The 20,404-nt window shown below is 44.5% G+C and overlaps 1 protein-coding gene across 2 annotated transcripts in view; it reads left to right on the forward strand.

The window, feature by feature from the left end:
- ODAD1 (outer dynein arm docking complex subunit 1) overlaps nt 1-17,146 on the forward strand; it is a 23,152-nt gene extending 6,006 nt beyond the window's left edge. For both annotated transcript variants that reach the window (XM_083707813.1, XM_083707812.1), the window contains 12 exons: nt 1,367-1,556; nt 1,984-2,106; nt 2,194-2,307; nt 2,646-2,713; nt 3,670-3,857; nt 5,788-5,913; nt 6,967-7,049; nt 7,700-7,868; nt 10,170-10,333; nt 10,954-11,057; nt 14,191-14,269; nt 15,688-17,146. In XM_083707813.1, coding sequence (XP_083563939.1) covers nt 1,367-1,556; nt 1,984-2,106; nt 2,194-2,307; nt 2,646-2,713; nt 3,670-3,857; nt 5,788-5,913; nt 6,967-7,049; nt 7,700-7,868; nt 10,170-10,333; nt 10,954-11,057; nt 14,191-14,269; nt 15,688-15,795 — 1,516 coding nt within the window. In that variant the 3' untranslated portion in view covers nt 15,796-17,146. The remainder of the gene's footprint in view (nt 1-1,366; nt 1,557-1,983; nt 2,107-2,193; nt 2,308-2,645; nt 2,714-3,669; nt 3,858-5,787; nt 5,914-6,966; nt 7,050-7,699; nt 7,869-10,169; nt 10,334-10,953; nt 11,058-14,190; nt 14,270-15,687) is intronic.
- Nucleotides 17,147-20,404: the final 3,258 nt, after the last annotated feature.

Genomic DNA, 20,404 nt, shown 5'->3' on the forward strand with positions numbered 1-20,404 from the left:
CCATTTTGTTTTTCCCTGTTCACAGCAGGAACGTCATGGTTTTACTGTCCTCTTACGCCAGAGATGGACATAGTTCTTTAGATAGCTGGAAATGGTCTGGGAGAGACCATCACACTGTATGCATTTGGGTTTTGGAGGCTATACCAAAAACTGCAAAATATTTTTATTGGGGGCAAGAATGAGTTGTGCGTGCACCATGAGGTGATCCCTCTTTTACATCATATTCAGATTTCTAAGAGAAACAAGCCTGTTGCCCATCACCAGCCTTAAATTGCTTTCATTGGACCAGTTGTCTAACCTTTAGTTTTCAGTTGTGCCACAATTTGATGAGAGAGCGGTATATAATCGCATTGAGGGGTGCTATCTCCTGTCCATTTTTCTTGGCACAGAGCACAGCCTGTCATCTTTTGCTCTGAAACATCCAGTTTTGGATTTGGGGAGCATTTGAATATTGTACATCCTACTGCAAGGAGAGAGCTGTAAGCTGAGCATTAAGAAATAATCCCCACCTCATGTACTGAAGCAGATACTGACTTAACACAAGGGCACATAGCAACTGATATGCTCCTGGCAACACACAGCTGACAATTGGTTTGGTCACATCATGTATGGACATGTTTGTGCATATAACCTGCCTTTCTTTAGCACATGCGGCCAAATTCCACCCCCCACAATCTATCACATATGTGTACATGCATGTACAAACATTTGATTCTTGCCATTATGCGCTTTGGCACGCTGACACGGTTTCAGATCTTGTACTCATGATTCTGTGTGTCCAACCTCTTCCTGCCCCTTTAGTATAAAACGTTCCCAGAGAATTTAGGATTCTTCTCTCTCTTTGTACTCTGGTTTAGATCACTTAATGAACGTTACTCATCATCCCTGACCCTGAGAACCTTGAAGTTCTGGCCTTCTACCCTGGCCTACAAAACACAGTACTTTCTTTGTAGGGAAATCAGAAATTGTGCGTTCCCAACACTGCTTGTTTCACAGGGATGTAAAGGCACAACAAGTCACCCTAAGGCCTGAAATCTATTGTGTCTTTTTACACAGAGCTGCTAATTTTGAACTCTTGAAGCCTGCTCTCTTTTGAGAGTATATCCTGTCCCGATTCCCCCCTTCCCCATTCCATCTTGTCCCATCCAGACTTGGGGAGATGCATGCTCAGATTCAAATCGCCAGCTTTCCAGGAGTTTCTGTAGCAGTGTCTCAAAAGCTCCTCTGAGCTGGTGCTGCCACCAATCCCAACCAAAACTCACCAGCACACCTGCTGCCATGGCGCTCCCGTACGTGCCCACGCAGCTGTGTCTCGCCGTGTCATCCTGCCGCCCCTCAGAGTCTCTGCCCCTCTTCTCTTGGACAGGGCAGAAATAAAGCGCCTGGAGAAGGATAACAAAGAGCTGCTTCAGAGGCACGCTGTGGCTGAGAGCAAGGCCAACGCACAGCAGGAAAAGGTCCACGGTGACATTCTCCGTTCCTTGTTGGGACAGCGGGATGAAGTGAAGCAGCAAATAATTCAAGAGAAGAAGCAGGTAGCCCTGCTTGATAAAGAGGTATGGAGAAGGGAGCTAAGTACCAAGTTGCTTGGCATTTATTGTTGTGAAGTAGTGTCCTGTGCTAGGATTTTGAAGCCTTCCAGGTGGGGAGTGGAGTATAATAGCAGGTACAGAGAACAAGTAGCGTGAAATGAGGCCCTGAGAGCAGAATGGAAGTCTCTAAGAAAAAGATTTTTTCCTTCACCTTCACCTTCCCCCACCCCCCCAAAAAATCCAGGTGAAGAGGAACTCTAGAAAGGAGAGGAGGATCTTTTGGGTTAAAAATGGGTGTGAGGGCTTTAAAAAATGCAGAGGGAATTGGCAGCTAGGACTTGAGGGTCGAATTCATTAGAACAGGAGATCCAAGAGCCAAGGATTCTTTAGTCCTATCCCAAATATTAGTTTCTCATCTCATTTCCCTGCTTTCATTCTTCATTTCTGACAGATTGAAAACTGGAACAAGCGTTTAACTGACCAGAAGCTGGTGGTGGGCACTGGGACCCTGATCCAGGAACAGAAGGGCAACTTGCTGAAGCGGATAGGAACAGTTGAGAATCAGCTTGACCGGGTAAAAATGTTTGCAAGTGCCCAGGGTTTCTGAGAGCCAGGATTCTTGGCTTGTCTTCAGTTTCTCACTCCACTTTTCTATTTCCAGACCACCACAGAATTCAATTCTCAGCTCGTCTTGAATTCACAGCTACGTGAGGATCTAGAAATTCTCCGGCTTGAACACGATCGCTTTGAACAGCTTTATAAACGTCTAGAGACGGTACATTCACACTAAGAGAAAATTGAGGAGAGTTGACAGGATGTAATTGCCCAAGAGAGTTTCTGAGAGGGACTGGAGTCGTGATATAGACTAATGAAGGTTCTGTTATAGAATTGTGAGATCTGGTTGCTTGGAGAGAACTCCGGCATGGAATGGAAGGATATGATTGACTGTTGAGAGTGGTATTAAAAAAAATATCAAGGCTTTTTATTGGCTGGGAGGAAGAAGGGAAGAGCTGTGATTGGGCTCCAGTGAGGAGATAGAACTTTGTGAACAGGATGGTACGGCTTTGTTGCAATTAGGGACTAGATCTGAAGGCTTCCTCTCTCTCCCTCTAGGAGCTGTTGGAAACTCGTAGAGCCATTGGCGCAGTCATCAGCACATCCTCTGCAGCCTACGAAGCAAGGTTGGGGGAAGGGGAGTACTCAAGCACGGTGGGGCAGGGAGGAGTGTCCCTGCAGAAACCTTGTTCATGTTCATACCCTGCTTCTTCATTGCTCCTCCGTTGTCCTGCTGCCTCCACCCATTCATGCACTGGGACAACTTAATCAACAATAGCCATGCTCCCTCCAAGTCCTAGCTTCTAAGCATCACTCTGATATAAAAGACAGGGCTATATATCCTGTGCACTAAAATGGAAATTCTGCTTCAGGGAAACAAAAATTCTGCACCAGGAAAAGCAGGATTCTGCGACCTGTGCAGCAAGCCTGAGGAACCTTTTTGGCTCTGTAGGTCAGATCCAAGCCACACAGGCCAAATTTGACATGCGGGCAGGGCTGCTGATGTCACATGGGACTTCACGGCACCACCCAAAGCTTGCAAAGAGGGTTGCATGGTGCTTAAAAGAATGTGAGGCTTTACCAAACCGTCAGGTGATGAGGTGGTACAGCCAAAGCCTGCTTTCCCTTTCCAGTGCACAAAGGAGTGCACTTTGAGGCTCTCGATTGCGCATTGGCACCTGCATCTTCCATTAGAGTAGACCAGGCCATCAGCCCATTGAACACAATGCACTGTCAGTCCTGACTTATGGCCGCTCTCCAATATCATGGACTGAAGCCTTTCCCAGCCTTTTCTACCTGAGATTCCGTAATTGGAGATGGCAGCAGTTGAGCATAGGATCTTCTGCACGCAGAGGTGTTTTATGCCCGGGAAGCTGTGGCCTCTCCTAAATGGTGAAGTAATATCTGAAACAAGGACTTCCTGCCTGTCACTCACGCTCTTCATCGTTATGCTAGATTTCAGAGGTGGTGAAGGAATGGGGATAAGAACATGAAGAAAAGTTGGGAAGTGGAATTGCTGGCGGTTCTCTCTCACATATCCAAACCTTGTCCCCATCCCATTTGTCCACTGGGGTAAATATAGGGATGAGGCACATACGCGCCTAGGCCAGCTGCAGGACAAGGCAAAGAAAGATGTAGCGCAGTATGAATCGGAGATGAAAGAATTATGCCGCCAGATAGAGAATGACCAGCGCTTGAATGATTTCATTTCCGTCAAGCTGCAGGAGAGGACATTGACGGAGGAGGCACTAAAGGCCAAGAAAAAGAAAGGTTTGTGTGTGTGTTTCATGTATGGTATGGGACTATTTATTGAGTCATTCGTTCATTCCCACATGCCCAGAAGTGGTCTCATGGCAAGACAGAACAGGGGTACAGAACAAATAGAAACTAAGCAATGGCTCAGGTGGCCTCAGTGATTTGGAGCCACTTTCCAGCTCTGGCTCGTTTGTCAGCCATGGAGCCTTTTGGACAAAAATAACTTGGACGTTGTTACCCATGCTCTGGCAACTTCCAGAACTGGATTATTGCAACATGTTCTCTGTAGGGCTGCCCTTGAAGATGACTTGGGAGACTTCAACACATCCAAAAGACAGCTACTGGCTGGGGATCCATTTAGAACTCACATAGCCAGTTTCAAAACAGGTGCATTGGTTGCCGATTCATTTCCAGGCTCAGTTCAAAGTGCTCATGCTAGGATTTAAAGCTTTAAATGACTTAGGCACCAAATGTATGAAAGACCCGCTTGCTTCCCTACAGACCCTCTCCGGGATTTAGAATGTCGTAGGGTAGTTCCTCCATCTTCAAAAGTTGAGGGGGACAGCCCAGGAGAGGGCATTATCTGTGGCAGCCCCTAAACTATGTTCCCTTCCCACAGATGTGTGTCTTGCACCTTTGCCATGGGGTTTTCATCATTTGCTGAAGATGCACCTCTTTATCCTGGCCTCTGACGCCTGAGATACATATCTCAGGGTCCACCCTATTATCTTAATTGTATTCTGTTTTAACTGTTCTTAATGTTATGTTTTTAAATTGTTGTAACCTGCCCTGGGAACTCACGGTGAAAGGCAGTTAGAAAATCAAGATTTCCTGAATAATAATACGTAATGAGCAAAACTAAAAGTTATGTATTAAATTCCACAAAAGCTTGTAGTAAATTCCTCCCACAATAGCAAGATCTATTTGGATCTACAGAAGCAAAATCACCATACAGTATAACTTACCAACAGCAGATATCACCAGCAGCCAAAAACTGCACAATCAGACGCTTGTGAGAAAAGGGCCAGTGTTTGCTTCTTTGTCTGGTGCCAGAAGTATTCCTTGGCCTTTGGGAGGCAAGTGTGTGTTGTGGTTTATAGCAGGACAGCTCAGAGCCAGGACTGCTGCCTTCTCTGGGAAGAATTTTGTGAATTAAAGCAGAGGATCTTGGGGGTTAATACCTAATCAATCTGTGTTATCTTAAGTTACCCCCCCCCCACCCACACACACACATTAATGAACTTTTTTTGTATTCAGAGAAATAGTTGGCTAAAGAGTATGGCTGCAGCCCAATTAAAACATTTTAATAAGTTATCATGTGAGTTTTAATAAATTATCATGTGAGTTTGATTTAAATTCGCATGTGGGTAAAACAGTATTTCTAAAGCAATCTGCCTACTTCCTTTGGCATAGCAATTATTAACAGTAGTTGGGTCAGCGGCAAGCCATTGCTAAACAGACTATGGCTTACTGAAAAGCAGCAACAAACCACCACTTATGGTTTGTTTCTCTCCATGCAAATCTTCCAACGCTCACCTTCATGGGGATTTCTCTATTTCTCTTGCCGTGAGAGAGGGAGAAAACCTTTTTTCCATGCCACGCATCATTTTATAAATGTCCGTCTTGCCGCCTCTTGCACCCCTTTTCTCTAAGCTAAAAAGCCCCCAGTGTTGCAACCTTGTCATAGGGGACATCAACCTTGCTTTCTTTGTGTGGTTTGTTGGAGGAGAATCGAGCCACGAGCGCTGGTTTACACGTCACATCTTGCTTCCTCTTGCGGTTTATAATAATTGAAATGTTGCAGCTTTGGTCAAGACAAGTGATTTAAAAAGATGGGCGGCTTTTCCACTCCTTTAATGCATGTCTCTGATTGAGGTGGGGATTCACATGACTTTGAGGTTGCCCTAGGAACCGGGGCTCCTAGATTCTCTTTATTTTCAATCAGAGGAAGAGTCCAAACGGAAAGACCCTGAGGAGGAGATGCTTGAATCTTTACACACCACCGTGGATCAAGTCCTGGAACTCACCGACGCGCCAACCTTGGATGCTGCATTGAATATATACGTGCAAGGTGATAGGCAAGGCAGGGGGCTGCAATGGGAGAGGGTCCATTTTCCTTTTCAACCATGACTGTCCTCTGGGTCTTTTTGGCTCAGGAAGAACAGATTCTATGATTCTATGATTCTATGCCCTTGAAGCATAGAATCATAGAATCATAGAGTTGGAAGAGACCACAAGGGCCATCGAGTCCAACCCCCTGCCAAGCAGGAAACACCATCAGAGCACTCCTGACATATGGTTGTCAAGCCTCTGCTTAAAGACCTCCAAAGAAGGAGACTCCACCACACTCCTTGGCAGCAAATTCCACTGTCGAACAGCTCTTACTGTCAGGAAGTTCTTCCTAATGTTTAGGTGGAATCTTCTTTCTTGTAGTTTGGATCCATTGCTCCGTGTCCGCTTCTCTGGAGCAGCAGAAAACAACCTATCTCCCTCCTCTATGTGACATCCTTTTATATATTTGAACATGGCTATCATATCACCCCTTAACCTCCTCTTCTCCAGGCTAAACATGCCCAGCTCCCTTAGCCGTTCCTCATAAGGCATCGTTTCCAGGCCTTTGACCATTTTGGTTGCCCTCCTCTGGACACGTTCCAGTTTGTCAGTGTCCTTCTTGAACTGTGGTGCCCAGAACTGGACACAGTACTCCAGGTGAGGTCTGACCAGAGCAGAATACAGTGGCACTATTACTTCCCTTGATCTAGATGCTATACTATTGATGCAGCCCAGAATTGCATTGGCTTTTTTAGCTGCCGTGTCACACTGTTGGCTCATGTCAAGTTTGTGGTCAACCAAGACTCCTAGATCCTTTTCACATGTACTGCTCTCAAGCCAGGTGTCACCCATCTTGTATTTGTGCCTCTCATTTTTTTGCCCAAGTGCAATACTTTACATTTCTCCCTGTTAAAATTCATCTTGTTTGTTTTGGCCCAGTTCTCTAATCTGTCAAGGTTGTTTTGAAGTGTGATCCTGTCCTCTGGGGTGTTAGCCAGTTTGGGTACTGGCTGGTTCAGGCAGTGGGATGCGAGTTAAGATCTGCTACTGATGCTTTTCTTTCCCACTTCAGAGGAGGAACGGAACTTTGCTCAGTTCAACTACGTCAATGATCAGAACGATCAGAAGGAGCAGATATGGGAACAAATCACTGAGGTGAGTACTGTGTCTTGGGTCCCCCCCCCCCCCCGTATTACAGTTTATCATAGAATTAGTGATATTCGTGCAAGCAAGTTTTTTTGCAGTCTCTGCACAATGCTGTCATCATCACAATGCCAGCCCATACTTCCCCACCCTCTTCCCCAATTCTTCCGACCTTTGCTGCTGTTAGCAAGCAGGGATTCCTGCCGCATCTTGCTGAACGAGGCTGAAGTTTGCTTCCTGGTTCCCAGTTCCTTATTCAACACAAGCGCAGAAACAAGTAGCATGTGTCCCCACCATATAGATTTAAAGCATGCGGCTTGGGGACGACGACTGTAGTTTGTTAAGGGTGCTGGGGCAAACTAGAATTCCAAGATTCTTTGTGGAAAGCTATGTGCATTGAATCTGCTTTAAATGTATGCTGTGGTTGCCCTCTGCTTACCCAAATACACCTTGGGCTGCACCACATTGCATCAGGGCTCTTTCCCTTTTGAGATGTCCTAGCACCACAGTGTTATTTTTGCACAAGCTTCTTTATCAGGAACGATGCCCTCCCACCCTCTTATCTCTTATTTGCGCCTTGTTTTTGCCAACCTCCTGTAATAGTGAAATGAATGACGACCCCCCCCCCCTGCTTTCTCCATCTTACTCCTCCACTCTTCTAGCTCTACCATGAGATACAGGAGGTGCAAAAGCAAAGTGCCCAGGACGAGGGAGAGCAGCTGTTGCGGCTCAAGGAGGCTGAAGCGCAGCAGGAGGAAGCTGTGAAAGAGGCGAACCGGATTGAGCTGGCATTGAAGGGTCACCACAAGATTTGGGAGCAGCTCAAGAACGGTAAGCAGGGACTGTGTTTGTGTGCCAGGAAGAGAAAGATGGTGGAGGCACCATCGTAGGAACTGGAAACATGTCCTGAAGCTTTCCTTTGCAACCTGCTGAACTCGGGGCTTGGTTTTGTCTTTGCACTGAAAATGTAGATTCTCGGGATGCCCCTTTTCATAGCAGTTGCTGAGCTCTCGCAGCAAGGAATCTGGCCAGCGCTTGATTGATAGATAGATAGATTGATTGATTGATTGCACTTACATGCCACCTTTTTCTCCAAAGAGCTCAAGGTGGCATACACAGTTCACTCGCTCCACATTTAATCCCCACAACGCTCCTGTGAGGTAGGTTAAGCTGAGAGGCAGTGGCTGGCCCAGGGTCACCCAATGAGCTTCATGTCTGAGGAGGGATTTGAACCCTGGTCTCCCATGTTCCAGTCTGGCACTCTAACTACTACACCACACTGGCTCTCACTATTGGGCAGGTTTGAGTGCTAGGCTAGCACTACACAGATAGTGGAGGATGAGAGGCTTCACTTTCTAACAGCGAATGCCAGTGCCCAGCCCTGGTCACCAGGCCCTGTTACGTTCAGCACCATTTTTTTTTTTTTAAAAAGGAAGAAGCGGTTGTGGTTCCTTGCCAGTAGTTGGGATGTTGGTGGGGAGGGAAATGGCTCTGTGTTCTGGTTTGAAAAGGCTGTATGGGCCTGATGCAGTCCACAGACTCCCTTGAGGAACAGGATGATCAGCCAACAGGCACAGCTAGTCACAGAAAATAGCACAGATCCTGGTTGTATCATGCTCAGCAGACAGATAAGCTTGAGGAGGGGGGAGGTCTGAAAGGCAAAATTGGAAGAGGGAGAGAATATCATTTTGTCAAAATACTCAGGCTTATCCTGTGAAATTGGTTGCCAGTAGGTGTGGGACAAAGGAAATAATTTCTTTTATTATTTTTATTTTCCATGCAATGTGTAATTAGGACTGAAGACAAACTGCAGCATTTAAGAAAGCTGAGTGATTTTAAGAGGCTTTCCTTTCCCAACGGACCCTTCTTTCAAATTGTCTTCAGCTTTCTGGGAAAACAGACAAAAGAAAGCTGTCACCTGACTCCAGCCTGTCTCTTGGAATTCATAGTCACAAGATGGGCTGATGGCTGGCCAGTTGAAGATAGCTTCCAAAGAGCCATGTAGACAAAAAGTACAGAACATGCAGGGCAAATCTGCACTATCATATCCTGGCTCAATAAGCCAGGATGTGAATGAGTGTTATCTGCTGCTTCGCTCTGCCCACAAGTAAGCAGCTGAACAAGCCAGGACTCAGCTATCAATTATAGCTTCCCATAGGGTTGTTGAGGAATTCTGATGGGAATGGGGGTAGAAATTGCCAGTGCTCATTTATACATCCCATGCCAGGGATGGAAAGCAATCTCGCAAATATGAGCAGCATTTGTTGCTGCCATTTAAAGCTTGCAAAAGATACACAATTGATGACTCTCCCTCCCGCTTTGCATCGTGTTTCCTTTGCAGTGCAGCGAATGGTGTGAAATAATGCCAGAAGTTCTGTCAAGTTCCACCACAGTGGACAGTGAGCTGAATAACATAGGGGTTGGTTTTTTTTTGTCAGAAGCCAAACTGCAGTGGAATGGAAACAGCGCTACATGCAGCAAACACAGGTTGGAATGGAAATCGATGGCTTCTTCCTCACTTCCTGACATGTGTGAACCTGGAAGCTATGGTTAATTGCTTACAAACTAGCTAGGATATCAAACCATGGCTTAAAGTTGATTTTAAGACCCTGGCTGGTTTGTAAGCCATTCACCATAGTTTCTGGGTTTTCAGATAATGGGCAGCTATGATAGACAGCTGGGTCCTGGCTTGTTCAGCCGCCTGCTTGCTGGGCTGAGGAAAGGAGCTGCCTGGCACCTGTGAGCAGCAGTAGCTCATGCATATCCTGGCTTATTAAATGCCAAGATAAGACCATGCAAACCAGGCCATCATTTATCAAGTTGACTCTTAGCAGGGCTGGAGCTACCATTGCCTTGGGCAGCGAATTCTGTGTGTCATGAAAGAGCAGAAAAATGATAAATCATTATTATTATTATTATTATTATTATTATTATTATTATTATTATTATTATATTTCTGCTCCCAGGGAGAGGTGTTTATTTTGGGGGACGGGGTGTTGTCTCATGTGCAGAATAATTTGGCGAGCCTTAGGTACTGGGCACCTTGAAGTGAGTGGAAATGAGTGCTTGAAGTTAAGAGCTGTGTGGGTGGGCAGGGGTTCATTCATTTTGCTTTCTTTCCTCCTCTCAAAGCAATCGAGGCTCTCTTTTGGAAACTGCAGTGTGACTACTCAGTGCTGGAAAAGAAGCTGGGGGGGTCGACGACTGCCCAGGACGAGAATGTTGCCATCTACCTGGGCTTGATTGAACAAAAGACCAACCAGCTGTTGGCTATGTATTCTTTCGCCAAGGCTGAGGTATGCAGGGTGGATGGGCAGGACACAACAACAGGGGCAGGAGAAAAGGATGGCTCAGGGATCATGGAGAAAGGGAGAGGAGAAGACAACCTTTTGACTCACTTCTCTGAGTCCAATTCCCTGCTGCAATTACCGTGTGCAAAATATTTTACCGAGAGTGAAAACCCCTATCGATTTTGCAGAACAAACCTGCTTGCAAATCTTCCCTGTTGAATAGTCTAGGGTTTTAATCCCATTCTGATATAACTGTTTGTATGTGTTCCTTTCAAAATGTCCTGGTACAGAGGGAAACAACTTTGCAACTCTGCAGTGGAGTCCACAGGGCTTGAAAGCATGATATTACTTTTGCTTTGCCAGCCTCATTTCAAATCCCTTAACACATTTACTTTTATTTTATCAAATGCAATTGTAAGGGTTAGTAACCTTTTAAAAAAACTGAAAACCAAAATTCTCATATTAGCTGCAGCTAGCGAAGTCACTCGGTTTTTAATTGATCTAGTAGGAAGAATAGATAGATCTGGATTAATAGGTGGGGCAGTGTGGTTGACCTCAGGCTGTTTTATTTTAAATCTCTACTGGGAGGGGAAACAATCAATAAACCTTGCCTCTTCTTTTCTCAGGAATATGATCAGCCCTACGACACTCTGGAGACAGTGCAACTGCTTCTAGGGCAGAAACCTGAGATTCGGGCACAGCCTATGCTTGTTCGGCCACCCACTGCTGGGTAAGGAGACCTGCCTAAGCCCACATGAACCTGCCTGTATGTTTAAGATTTTCTGTATCAACCTGTTTTGGACTACAATTCCTATCAGCTCCTGCCAGCCCAGCAGCTGGAGGTTACTGGGTTGGCAAAGGGTATTCTATACTGAGATCATGGAAAGTTCAGATATTTTGGGTTGCGGTAACAAGGAAAATTGGAGGGCATAGGATATGAGTTTATGAGGGACCCCATGGTTATGTTATTAGGAAAACTGAATTAGCATATGTTAAGGGAAGATGTCAGAGAATATTGTTATGAGTGTGTATTCTTTTTGTAATGGCTTTAGCTGTCCAGTTTAACTGCTCGTCAGCATCTCAAAGAATGAGCTAAGTGATGATTCTGTCTGGGAAAATGGGGTAGGTGTTGTCGTGCATGTGGAGGAGGACTTAAACACGTTGCAGAGTTCCAAAAAAATAGACTAGAGGCAATTGTATTTCATCCAGCAGAGCTTTACTGCTACTGAAGGCAAATGAGCATAATGGTCACAAATCCAATACATTCAGAATTGGCACAGTCCATAAGAAATCCAGTTGCAGCAGACTTAACTTAAACTTAAAACGAAGTTATAATAAGACTAAACCTTAACATTATAGCGTACAGAACGGAACACCACACCAGAACAAAGAGATAGAAAAAGAAAGTGTGTGAAACCCAGGCTCCTCCTGACCTGACTATTATAGTCAGCATGACCTTGACAGATAACAGAACCAGTTTTAAACCAGCTGTACTCAGCTTCCCAGATGGAATAACCCAAACATCAGAAACCTTCTGTCTCTTTCTTTCACATAGAAAGAAACCTTCCAGAACACTCTTGAACTAAGTAGAATAGGAAAGATCTCTACACATCAGATCAATACTTTCTGCACTAAGAAATGCAAACTGACAGGTGTCCCCCTGCACTCCCCTCAACTGGCTGGAGACCATGTGAGCCTAGGCAGAAGAACAATAGCCAAAATAGTTGTAGTGTGCAAGAGCTGGAAGCTGGGAAACAAAAACATGTTGTGGACTTTGAGGCTTCTCTGGAAACCTAAAGGGGAAGTAGGACCCATGTGTTAATGTTGTGAACCCCCAAATCCTATATCCAGGTTGTACACATGTGCATATAAAACCATACACCCTAAAGACACCTCAGTCTCCACTGACCTTCATTCCAAGACTTAGGAGCCAACTCCTAGGGGCCAAAGGTCTTTTGCACACCCATAAAATATTTGAGGGAGCTAGCCCCCCCAAATATTGATTGGCGTTGCCCATTTTATTCAAGTGAGCACCCTTGTTCCAAGGAAGCCAAACCCCGAGTGAGCGCTTGGAACCCCTGGAATCTCTCACTGCTTAGAGATTGGGGTTGTGCATAACATTATGTTTGTAACACTCCAAGATACAGATAGCTAAACACTGGAAGAAACATCTATGGGAATGAGAAAAAGATATCTGGTATGGAATGTTATTGCAGAAAATGTTTTACAGTTAAAAAAAATTACAAGGAAAAATGATGAGATCATAGGATATGAATAAATTATGGATCCTATGATTATGCTATTAGGAAAGAAAAATGGTGGGCAATATGTTGGCAGTGTCCCCAGATACGGATAGCTAAACACCGGAAGAAACAGCAAATGCCATCTGTGTGGGACTGAGCAAAAGATATTTGGCATAGAACATTAATGCATAAAATATTTTACTATAAAACAATCTGGAATAGTACTGTGATGATGATGATGATGATGATGATGATGATGATGTCCTTAAAGTGTTTGCATGAATGTATTTTGTATTGGAATTGTAAAACTCAATATAAAATATTTGGAAAGCACTACTGGAAATTAATATAAGATTCAAATTATGCCTAATTTGTAAAAGAAAGAACTGCAGTAGTAAGAATTAATTAATTATAAAGCAATTATGTCTTTATGTTGTATAGGAATGTATTATTTATATAGAGAAAGCCTTCGGTAGAATATCAAGATCGTTTGTGGATTTCTATAACACAATGTTAATTTGCAGTGCCTTAATGTTGATAGATGACATGAGGATCATTAGTTAGAATGTATAGTTTATTTTTGTTTCTATAGAATAAGACACATTAAAAGCTGGGGAAACAAATAATTCTACTGCGGCTCTGTTCTGGCTGCTCCCACCTCCAGCATTAAAGGAGAAGAAATGGAGAACAGGGCCTTTTCTAGGATGGCCCCTGCTCTTTGATGCACCATCTAGCTTCTGACATTGGGTGCCTACATTATTAAGTTGTAGTTGCCAATTCTGCGTGTTCTTGTTTGCTCAAGAGACATGTTTGTTTTGAGACATTTAACTGATTTCCTGCTTTCTGTTTTGTGTATATGTTTGTGTGTTGCTGATTCTGTAATTATTTTTTAATTGTTATATTGAAATGGATGGTTTTAATTATGTTTGAAGCTGCCTTGGAGACCCATGTTGGATAAATATTTAAAAAATGCAATCAAGACTAAATGCTATAAGAGGCCTTGGTTTACACACACACACACACACACACACACACACACACACGGTAGGAAAAGCACTCATGCAGAGGAGAATATTAGCAGATTTTCTGAGCAGAAAGGTTTACTGTGTTAAACCCATAGAAGAAATTTTAGGATGGGACTGGGATGCAATGGGTTAGATCCAGCTGCCCACATCCCAGGAAATATTTTACTCTGAATAACTTGGCAGCAGGCAGAACATTCAACAGATGCAGCATATTCCATCTCTCTGGGTGCATCCAGACTGCCAGTGTTTTGCAGGAGGGATTCAAGTGCAAAACTTTAGGTTTGTGCCTTTAAAGTAGGTTAAAGCACTCCGTCACCCTAGTACAACAAATCCACAAAACTGGACTTCTTAGAAAGTTATGGGGAAATGCATTGAAAATTGTGGGGTAAATGAATGATTAACAGGAAGATGTGTACATCAGGATGATTGCTTATTGTCCTATAAATGCCTCATGAACAAATTGGAATAAATGCTGAATAAAAACTGGTCTTGGGAGGAGTCCTGAAAAAAAATCTGTTTTTAAAAGGACTGGTTTGCAGTACTTAGTGCAAAAGACACTCTTTGTTTTTATCATCTTAATGTTTGCTCTTTGCAGAACTGGCCATGAGCCAATAACAGAAGAAGATGAGAAACCCTTAACTCATGAAGAGCTCAAGCAAAAAATTATGAATGATGTGAGTACAAAAGGCCAGACAGAGTCCTGGATGCAGAGCTACTATTACTATTACTATTACTATTACTATTACTATTACTATTACTCAGATCGGGGTCTTCTGAAGCAAGTTCCTTACTGGATTATTATTTATATACCTTTTGTGACTGAAGTATATTTATATACAGCAAAATTAATTTTGAACAGCCATACAATAATTTCCTCTTCTGCTTTGCTTTTTGCAACTCTCCTTGCCTCTTGAGGCAGGGGGAGTAGATTAAGCCCCTGCTCTAAAAACATTTTCATGAAGAAGCAGTTTGGGAGTCGGAGTAAACAATCCTCACACAGGGGCAGATATTTTCCCTACCTCTTGACATATTTATTAGTTTACTTGTCTAAGCCAAAAGGTCATGGCAAAATGCAAATAACTTGAGTCATAAAACAAGCCTGGAGACAACAAAATCCATAGAGCTTTTAAAAAATGAAATCCGAAGGGCAACACAAAATCAAGGCAGGCTGCCCTAAAAGCAATCACGGGTGTGCTTGGATACAAACGTTTAGTGTCCCTTATGGCCCCAAGAAGCAAAGGAAGGAACTTTTATCAACAACAGTCTTATCCCTTAATTATTCTTCCCACTGTAATATGTATATCTAAAATAAATGCATGTCCTGCTCCCAGGATTAATCAACTCCTCCGTTTCCCTCCCTTCCTCTATTGTCTCCCCTGTTCCACCTTTTAGATAGTGAGTTCCTGAAGGCAGGGACCTGCCCACTTGTACTTCGTATATGCCATGCAGATTGATGGTGCTTCATATAACAGCAACACTTAAACACAAATTCAGGATTTTGCTGTATTTCACCATCTAGTCAGTAGCAGGTTTTGGGGAGCCCTTGGGAAAGATACTCTCAGCATCCCCCCACCCCTGTGTGGGCCCACCTCCCTCCTTGCCACTGTTACTGCTGCAGCTTCCCTTCTCCTTCCTATGGGCGCATCTTGCACAATGCAGGAAGTTGGGCTAGATGATCCTTTTCGTCCCTTCCAGCTATACAGTTCTATGATTCCATTCTCTGTCAAGAGAGAGAGAGAGAGAGAGCCCAGGGCAAGTGGAGATGGACACTTTTCCTTCTCTTTACACTTGTCCTTCTTGCATCTTCAAAAAGGTGCAATGGACTGGCAGCAACAGTGAAAAGGAGGAGCGACAGGCCCCCAGAGGTTACGGGACTTGGCAGAGGGTCCCATGCAGAGAACCCAAGATGCCAACCTCTGACACCATACAGTAGCAGTTAAGGCATTCAATAAGTTACTGATCCAGGTGTTCTGATCTCAAGAGTCTTGTATGTGATGCCGAAGAGTCTTCCCCTGAGCCTTTTCCACAGATGCATGCGGTTACGAAACCATTTCACAAAATTAACTGAGGTTTCTCTTCCCCCGGCCTCCAGATTGCAAGCAAGACAGCAGCGCTTTCCATAAAGAGGAACACACAACCTGATTTAGCGGATGAACGTGGTGGGCTAAGTTCGGCCAAGAAACAATCTCAGGCCTCTTGACTGGAGTAGGAAGCTATATACGCGGTCTGTGTCCGTGCCACGCAAAAGCCGGAAGCCAAGTTTGCCACTGGCAGGGTTGTGTTACGGAGTGGTCCTGCGCCACTGCCTTTACACCTGTAGCCTCTGCAGCCTTCTTCCCATTTGGGATGATCGGCGTGCTTGGATGTAGCCTCCACCCCGTGGATCTCCAAAGATCTCCCTCCTCCTGGTGCAACGCCCCTTTTCTTGGCTGCTTGCTCGATCAGGACAGATGGACTGTGCCAATGAAACATAACACATGGTCCGCCATATCAACAACGCTCTTCACTCCCATGCTGCCCACTTGCTTAAATTCTTCATAATTTGACTCTAGATCCTCTTGCAAAGAAAGAATGCGTCTTAAAAAACAACAACCTCTGCCTGTTTTCATGGTACATCGACTTGCGACCTCTATGATATAGGAATCTATCCCTCGAGTCTCTGGTTTAGTGAGCTGGCACTTCTAGAAGCTTTCTGGAGCAAGGGCTCCCTGTCCCTACAGGATTCACCATTGGGCTTAGAAGCAGGTGACTAAAACTCGGCTCTGTTCCCCAGCAGCCATCTTGTGTCAGGAAACCGGCATGTTAGCTCCCTCATGCTATGAATTACCAGAGTCTAATGAAGTCTCGTTCGCTGTCTTAGACAGAGTGGTTGAGGCCCATGAAGGGTATAAAGTGTCTGCTCCGCTGTGTGAGAGGAAACTGGGTGTGTTCAAAGCATTGGCCACATGTTTTAACTTCTTTTTTTTTTTTAACCAACTAGCCTGTTCCTCAGAGTGTGTTTTTTACCACATGGGTATCTAAAATGAGACTGTGTCAGTTCCACCCAGAGCACTCGTTTACCACTGCTAAACTGCAGCGTCTTGAGTTTTGAAGATTAAATGTAAACGTCTATGCAAAAATTCTGCTTTTTATGGTAAGGAGCAGTTTCCTCAAGGTGTGGGTTGTTGTTTTTTAAGTCCTTTTAGCCCTGATTTTAGAATGAGTGTTTTTTGTTTTTTAATCCTCAGAAAGAGTGATACTCCCATCATATTCACCTCACCCAAACCCTCCCCTGCAGTGCCCTCTTCCTACAGTGTCGCCAGAGAATAATCTTGGGGAATCCATTCCTCTCCCAAAGATGATCATCATGGAAAAAATCTCTGTTGTTCCCATGGGTGTAGAATGTGGGAGTGGTGCGTGTTGGGGAGGCCGCAGCAGTGGGTGGGGCCTGCCCTCTGATGGGGGCAACTCATGCACAGTCCCTGTGACAAGTGGGGAAAAACTATCGCGTTTTTTGATTATCAGTGTAAATTGGAAACTAAAATGATTAAAATGTTTAACTGGTGAGGTAACGACTGGATTTTTTTTTTTGTGGGCGGGGAGAGGGAACTGGACCCAGAGATAGTGTGATGCAGGTTGAATGTTCCTCTGGATGAGGCAGAGGTCTATCATCCATCCAAATTTAAAGAATCTTATCTAAATTCGTCTCCCAGACGGTGAGAGGGGAAACAGAACAAGAAACAGTAAAGCAACAGGACCTCCAAGGAATAATCTTTTCATTAACGTTGCAGGTGAACTTTGCTAAACAGGCCTTCCTTGTGTGAGTAAAGGTAGCAGAAGATTTTGATCGTGGGGAAATGCTTTGCTAGATGGGTAGCCAATGTGATGTCCTCCAAATATTTTGGATTACAACCCCATCAGAACTAGCCAGCCTGGCCAGCAGCCAAAAGATTATGGGAGTTGTAGTCCAACAACATACACTATATTTTATGGTTGTAGTTTAAACTCCACGTTCAACCTAAGCACAGAAAAGCTGTGCCTCTATAATCCTCTTGTGTTTAAGGGCTATGGTGTGGAAGTAAACAATATGGTTGGGAATTTGTTGTTTTATTATTTATTGCAATCTTAGCCTAACTCCCCCCCCCCCAGGAGCGCAAAGTAATGCTCATGGTTCTCCCCCTCCTCATTTAATCCCCACAACAGCCCCGTGAGGTAGATTAAACAGAGGCAGTGAGCTTCATGGTCAAGTAGGGATTTGAGCCCTGGTCTCCCAGGTTACGCATAGTCCCATGCTCTAACCACTACACCGCACTCCCCAAATACATTTTTCAGTGTGAGATGAGAGACAGAATGTCCCTGCTCCAGCCATTGCGGGTGTACACACAAGCCTGGAAGCTGAATCTTAGTATCATAACCGGCAATGAGATACTGTCCTCAACTGTGAAGTTATTAAGTTGCAGGTTGGGACATATAGCAGACTACTCTGTCCTTCAGTAGAAGGATACAGCCAGTGGACTTTGGAGGACCAGCTAGGAGTGGGATGCTTGAAGCGCTTGCCTCATGCTGCCTAATGGTAGAGCTGGCCTTGGAGACTTGGTTGTGGGAGAAAAAGCCCAATCAGCCTTCATGGAAGTCCTACTCAAGCTTTTTAAGGAACCATTTGTTTGCCACAAGGTGTCAGCAGTGTCCCAAAAAGAGGATAAGCATACAATTATGAGAAGAGCCATGGGAGGACAGTGGGGTGCTGGGGATTGGAATAAATAAGGCAAGGAGGTGGGGAGACTGGGTTTACTGGCAAAGCCAAAGTGGGTCAAGTCCAGTAGATCAAACCCCTGGATTTTCTGTAATGCTGCATATACGTAATTGCTCTGCTGAATCTGATGAACTGATCCAGAATAAGTGCTACCTGTTTGTTCTGGACTATTGCAGATTAGAACCCTCACTTTTGCTAATCGGGGTGTTTTGGGGATAGGTGCGGAGAGACCTTTGGCAAGGTAGCTAAAATGTGTTATGATAGTAACTAATCTGTGTTTAGATGAACCTGCACTGCAGTGGGGTTTGCATTCTGTGGGTGGGGGTTGAAAGCAAGGATGAATAAAAGACAGATTAGGAATTTACAGGTAGGTTTCTAGGCGATTTGCAAAAGGCTCTGATTCCAAATTCTCTAACTTTTTATTTGCATGATGCTCCTGTGGCCACCCAGCTTGGATCAGGCTGTGCCCCACCAGTGGAAGACCAGTGCTGTAAGATTTTGTTGTTTTTTATAGTTGTTTAGTCGTGTCCAACTCTTCGTGACCCCATGGACCAGAGCACGCCAGGCACTTTTGTCTTCCACTGCCTCCCGCAGTTTGGTCAAACTCAGGCTGGTAGCTTTGAGAACACTGTCCAACCATCTCTGTCGCCCCCTTCTCCTTGTGCCCTCCATCTTTCCCAACATCAGGGTCTTTTCCAGGGAGTCTTCTCATGAGGTAGTATTATTATCCTCCATATTGCAAATGGTGTGGGGAGGACTGAGGCCATGTACATTTAAAGCACACACAAAAAGGAAAATACTGGGAACCATAGTTTTTTTTAAAAAAGGGTACTGGGATCTGTAGCTCTGGGGGTAAACTACAGTTCCCAATATTCTTTGAATGAAAGCCATGTGCTTTAAATGTATGGAGTGTAGGCAGCCAAGGGTAGTTTGCCCTAACACCATGTACAGTGGTACCTCTGGTTATGTACTTAATTCGTTCCTGAGGTCCGCTCTTAACCTGAAACTGTTCTTAACCTGAAGCACCACTTTAGCTAATGGGGCCTCCCACTGCTGCCACCACACCGCCGAAGCACGATTTCTGTTCTCATCCTGAAGCAAAGTTCTTAACCCGAGGCTTAACACTATGGGTTAGTGGAGTCTGTAACCTGAAGCGTACGTAACCTGAAGCGTATGTAACCCGAGGTACCCCTGCATTCATTCATTCATTCATTCATTGCAGTTATATACAGTGGTACCTCGGGTTACATATGCTTCAGGTTACAGACTCTGCTAACCCAGAAATAGTGCTTCAGGTTAAGAAGTTTGCTTCAGGATAAGAACAGAAATCAGGCTCTGGCGGCGCGGCGGCAGCAGGAGACCCCATTAGCTAAAGTGGTGCTTCAGGTTAAGAACAGTTTCAGGTTAAGAACGGACCTCTGGAATGAATTAAGTACTTAACCCAAGGTACCACTGTACTGCCTTCTTGTTGTTGTTGTTGTTGTTGTTGTTGTTGTTGTTGTTGTTGTGTACTGTACTGAGTTCATGGCAGAGGTGATATTCAAATGGGATGCTAGCACTCCCTTTGCCGCTATGCTGCATGAGCCCTAAAAAAGGCTGTTCTTTGTTTTTGTGTTTACATTGGAGAGGCCATCTAATTTGATTTTCCCTTTCTATAAAAGGAGGGGAGAGGTTAGGTGTGAAAGAACCTTCTGTTCTGCAGAGATGGGCAGTGGAAATACGACAGGAAGAAGAGGAGGAGACAGGTCTGCTGTAATGAGATCAGCCTGTAACAGTGGGGAGTGGCAGCCTAGCCAGACCTTCAGCAGGCACTTTTTAAGAAGCCCAAAGCTGGAGAAGAAACAGAAAATGCCAGTGAAAATAACCACGGGGTTTGTTTTTTTTGGAGCATGAAAAAGGATATAAATATGGGCAGGGGGTAGGGTAGCGGGGAAGACTACCAAAAGGGGAGGCATTAGAAAAGTTCATAAAACAATGGGTAGTGGTAAAGTTAATAAAATAATAACGTAAGAGCTTCGAGACCAGCCAGTGGAATTAGCGGCAGCAGATTCAGAACAAGAGAAAGAAAGGTCTTTAA

This window comes from Podarcis gaigeae (genome assembly GCF_964106915.1).
Source record: "Podarcis gaigeae genome assembly, chromosome: 13".
Classification (NCBI taxonomy): domain Eukaryota; kingdom Metazoa; phylum Chordata; class Lepidosauria; order Squamata; family Lacertidae; genus Podarcis; species Podarcis gaigeae.